Here is a 4,751-nt window from a genome sequence, read left to right as displayed (position 1 = left end):
TCTCACATAATTTCAATAACTGCTAGTGTGATTTAAAACTTTACGCATGACACCATTCTCCATCTAACCCACAATCAACAAAAGACTAGCATAACTCATGAAAAAAGGACAAAGGAGTTTAATCTTGCTTTATCACTCTGTTTAATCTAAAAGTCTTGCAATTATTAGCCTCATGCAGTCATGCATATATATATATATATATATACAGACTAGGATTGCTAAAATATTTTAATGTTTGAAAACTAGCTAGAAATATAGAGCTAAGGTTAAAGACTACTTCACTGGTCATCATGACGAAGAGACACCAACACCAAGAAAATCAAAGAAAGTAACTTCTTTCCGTTCAAAATTACTGGACTCATCTGCTTGTTCTTGTAGTATAGAAGAAGCATTCAACTTTGTGGTTGCGGATGAGTCATCACATTCGCTCTTCATCCTTCCATCATCAACGCTATTATCTTTAGGAGTCATGAATTTGGTGGAACCGTCAAAGGCTTCTGAGCTTTGTGATGAGAGGTACTTAAAAAGATCACTCCCTTCTTTACCAATTGAATACACTAAAGGAAGAGTGTTCGCAAAAGATGGCATGCATCCAAATTTAAATGTCAAAGAACCATTGGGACAAAGTGATGCAAACCTATTTTCTTCACTATTGAGGTCATTGAAGTCAAAGGATCGTGCATTCTCTAAATCAACTCTCGAGCTAACTAATGGGTCATGAGATTTTGTTCCTTTAGAATCTCTATGAAGGTCATCGAAGCTTCTCTTCTTAGATTGCTCCCTTCGCTTTCGTGACATTGTAACGTGCCATTGATTCTTCACAGCATTGTCAGTTCGACCTGGGAAGAGCTTGGCTATGTGTGCCCATCTGTTCCCATAAATGTGGTGAGCTATAAGCAGCCTCTCTTCTTCCTCTTCTGTAAATGGATTTCTGTTAAGTCTAGGATCAAGCTGATTGCACCACCTTAATCTGCAACTTTTCCCTACACAAAAGAAGTGAATATACCCACATTGTTCAGAACACATTACAGAAGAAAATTGTCTTAAACAAATAGAAAATAGATTGCTGAGTATTAATACTATCTTTGTTGGTATGATCTTTCTCTAGAAAATTCAAAATGCTATAATGTAAAAGATTCTAAGTTTACTTTAAAATTATGATTTACATTATATTAATAATATGATATATATCGATATTTTACACTAATAAAATTATTTATTCATAATAGTATAATGACTCAATATTTATATTGATAATTTAATTTATGTAAACATAGATTGTACTAACGAATGCACAAAAATAACATCTCTTCATCATTTGCATATGACATCTTTTGTAGTTATCTAAGCACATAAAAAATATCAATTTTTTTAAGTTGCTCAAAGTGGCATGATTTTTATGCAATTAATATACATAGATGATGTAATATCTAACAAGAATACGAGAAATAAAAATATTTACTCGTTAGCCGAACAATTATACATGAAATGGTTAATATATAATCTAGAAAATTTTCTGAATTATACCCCACGTATTCTATTTTTAATAAGTTTTTATGTTAATCCAGAAAAGAAAAACTATATAAGATAATTAAGATTAAAAGATCCAGTTAATCAAAAGTAAATATATGTATAAAAATAAAAATGGACTTATTTATCATTAATTCTAATACACCTATTTTATAAATATAATTAAATTTAAATTAATGATAAATAAGTTCTTATTTTTATTTTACTTTATACATCTTTTATTTTAAATAAATCAAATCAAGATTGAATATAAATTGAAGTGTTTTTTTGCCACTCATCTATAATTATATATCGAGATTTATTGTTCTTATATTTATATCTCACATAATACACAATATATCCAAAATAGATTACAAGATCTAATTCTCAAGTTAGCTCTAGATGCAGTAGTATTCAAGAAAAAAATCTCGAATTAGATCCACATAACATAAACAAATTTTTTTAAGGAAAACATATATAATCAAACTTATCAATTAGTACATCAAATTCATAGATACCTGTTCTTCCTTGGAGGTTTTCAGCAATTGAATTCCAGTTCTGGGCACCATACTGTTTAACAAGTAGGAGGAGCTTTTCATCCTCAGCAGGAGTCCAGTGACCACGGGGACAAGTCTTGGTGTCCTCACCAGGTGCTAAAATATCCTCCATGGCTGTGGATGAACTCTTCAAAATCAAACACAGCAGAGAGAATTCCCAAAGAAGATTTATATATGAAAAGTGAAGGAGACAAGGATTGTGGAGAGTTGGTTTAGGGTTGTGGATGGGAGGTCTCTTTAGTTGTCTTCAGACGATAGAGATTGTTCCACATAAAGAAATTTAACTCATATGGTATGTCATTTGGCCATCGACTATTTAATTAATATTCTAATTCTTCTGTGCTTTCCTCTTATTTATTATTATAATAATAATAATAATAATAATAATAATAATAATAATAATAATAATAATAATAATAATAAATAGTGTAGCATATATTTTGATTCATCATTTTCAAATTCCCCACAACAATGTAGAAACCATGGTATTACGTTGTATCAATTCCACTCCAGTTTGATTACGTTATGGTTATAACTAAAGAGACATCTCTCCTCGATGAAAGACTGGTTGATTTCCCACAATTAAATAATGTTTGGTAGGAATTTTTTTTAAAAATATTATAGGTTAAAAATGTTTATTTTCATATTTAATATGCACATTTTAAAAAATACTTCCAAAATATTAACATTCTAAAGAGTATTGTTTGATTATATTTTTAAATACAAAATTTTATAGAAATGGTAATTTAAAATAGTGTTTGAATAAAAAATTTTAGAATTTTAAAAAATATAAAGGATAAATATAAAAAGTTAAGCATAATAGAGATGTTTTTAAATTTTTTTAAAAGCAGATAATTTAAAAGTCGTTTTAGCTGATATAAAAATTATCAAGTTAAAATTTTGTCGTATCTTAAAATTAATTTTTTTTTAATTATCCAAACACATGAAGTGTAGTAATTTTGAATTACCTATCCAAACACAATACTCATAAAATTATTTTTAAAAATATTTTAACCATATACCAAACACCTTTATAAATTAGAATTTACACAAAGAATAATTCCTACTAATTAATCTTAACCAGTAAATATATCTTATACATGACTTTTTATAAATATATGTAAAGTATAAAAATATAAATTAAAATATATTAAGAGAAGATACATTTAATTAATAAATGATTATTTACTATAATATAAATATATAGGATTTTTAATTTTTATTTTGAACATATTTAAATAATTTAATTGAAAAAGGATTGTTTTAGAAATAATTTAAAAATGTTTCATTATATTTACAATGAAATTTTTTTGTCAATTAAATATACAAAAGAGAGTCAAATTATTTACATGAATAAATAAAGTAAAATGAAAAATATTTAATTTGATTTTGTATGAAAAAATTATGTCCTAAAATGATTTGGAGCGTATTAAATTTTAACACTCTCATGAATATACAGGACACAAAATTATTATATAGAAGTGAATTTTAATTTTACATTTAAATTTTTAAACTACCTACCTTATATTTTTCTTTCCTCATTGTATATCTTCGTATATATAATTTTCTTTTTTAAATGTTTTAGGTTGTTGTAAAATTAATTTTTATACACTTAATTCCACTATTTGATTTTAAAAGAGTAGAGGAGAAAAATTTCAATAGAGGAAAAAGAAGGAAATACCTCATAAAATTAGTGTTCAACTTTTTAAGCTTGAACATACTTTACAGTCTCGGACCTTCAACACAAAAAAATTAAGAATAGTTTTGTGTAATTTTATTTTATCAACAACAGAGAAAAAAATTATTAATAAAAAAATATAAAGGATACTTCAACCCAAACTTACATAGAAGAGATCAACATGCACCTTTTTAATTTTAACTAGATCCATAAATTTGATAATATCTACTGGCTAACTTCTAAATAGAACATTGTTTCTATGATTTCATGTGGTCCGTACGTGTCACCACTCGCCAAATAAACCTCTAAATTTGCCCAGTTTCATCTTCCTCACTAACTCAGTGATGGATAAAATGGCTTTTATAGTCCGAGAGCAAGAGTTAATGAAACCCAATTCAATTGACATTTATACATGTAAAAATCTTTGTAGAAAAAAATATATCAATGTATTACTCTTTGATATGTGTAGCTAGCATTTCCCTGTAATTAAACTATTAAATCACCATACTTAGCTTGTAGAATTTTATGCCATAGGGAATCATATAAATGTAAAATCCTCCTATGCCATTTACCAAGTAAGGCAAGATTGAACACCTTTATGTCTTTAATTCCAAGCCCTCCTCTCCCACAAGAAGTTTCTAATGATAGAATTCAACTTCCCCTTGAACTTTATAGAAAGAGAAATAATAAATCGGAAGGTTAGATAAAACTAAGTTAATGTAATACATCCTCCAAGGGATACCTATTTGTAGCCTTTCTTGGATTGGCTCCAATAGGAATACCCAAAATAAATAAAATAAACTTTTCCCTCCTTGCAATGAATCTTCAACATTAATTCCCATCTAGCCACTTTTATGAAATTTTACTCTCAAACTTGACACCAACTCAAAACTTTTAAGACAAGTCTTTAAGGTCCATAGATTTTGCATAGTCGGCTCACATGTAAATAGAGTATATATCATCAGCATATTCTTGCTTTCATTTATTGAAAGAATGTATAGAACATT

General features: G+C 27.5%; 1 protein-coding gene across 1 annotated transcript; it reads right to left on the bottom strand.

Annotated features, from left to right (window-relative positions):
• Positions 1-288: 288 nt before the first annotated feature.
• On the bottom strand, positions 289-2,178 carry LOC113874258 (transcription factor MYB54-like). Its single transcript, XM_027512496.1, has 2 exons — positions 2,028-2,178; positions 289-983 (listed from the first exon to the last, which is right to left on the bottom strand). Exons 1-2 carry the CDS (start codon positions 2,176-2,178, stop codon positions 289-291), a joined length of 846 nt encoding a protein of 281 aa, XP_027368297.1.
• Positions 2,179-4,751: the final 2,573 nt, after the last annotated feature.

Source organism: Abrus precatorius, unplaced genomic scaffold (assembly GCF_003935025.1).
Source record: "Abrus precatorius isolate BTA unplaced genomic scaffold, Abrus_2018 Scaffold8, whole genome shotgun sequence".
Taxonomy (NCBI): domain Eukaryota; kingdom Viridiplantae; phylum Streptophyta; class Magnoliopsida; order Fabales; family Fabaceae; genus Abrus; species Abrus precatorius.
Note: the sequence above shows the minus strand (reverse complement) of the source record. Positions and strands in the feature narration are given on the sequence as shown.

What these genes read in the sequence shown, in the direction of transcription:
- LOC113874258 (XM_027512496.1), bottom strand. Translation starts at nt 2,178, where the DNA reads ATGGAGGATATTTTAGCACCTGGTGAGGACACCAAGACTTGTCCCCGT. An exon ending in AAACCTCCAAGGAAGAACAG is followed by an intron (nt 984 to 2,027) that starts GTATCTATGAAT and finishes TCTTTTGTGTAG; the next exon opens with GGAAAAGTTGCAGATTAAGG.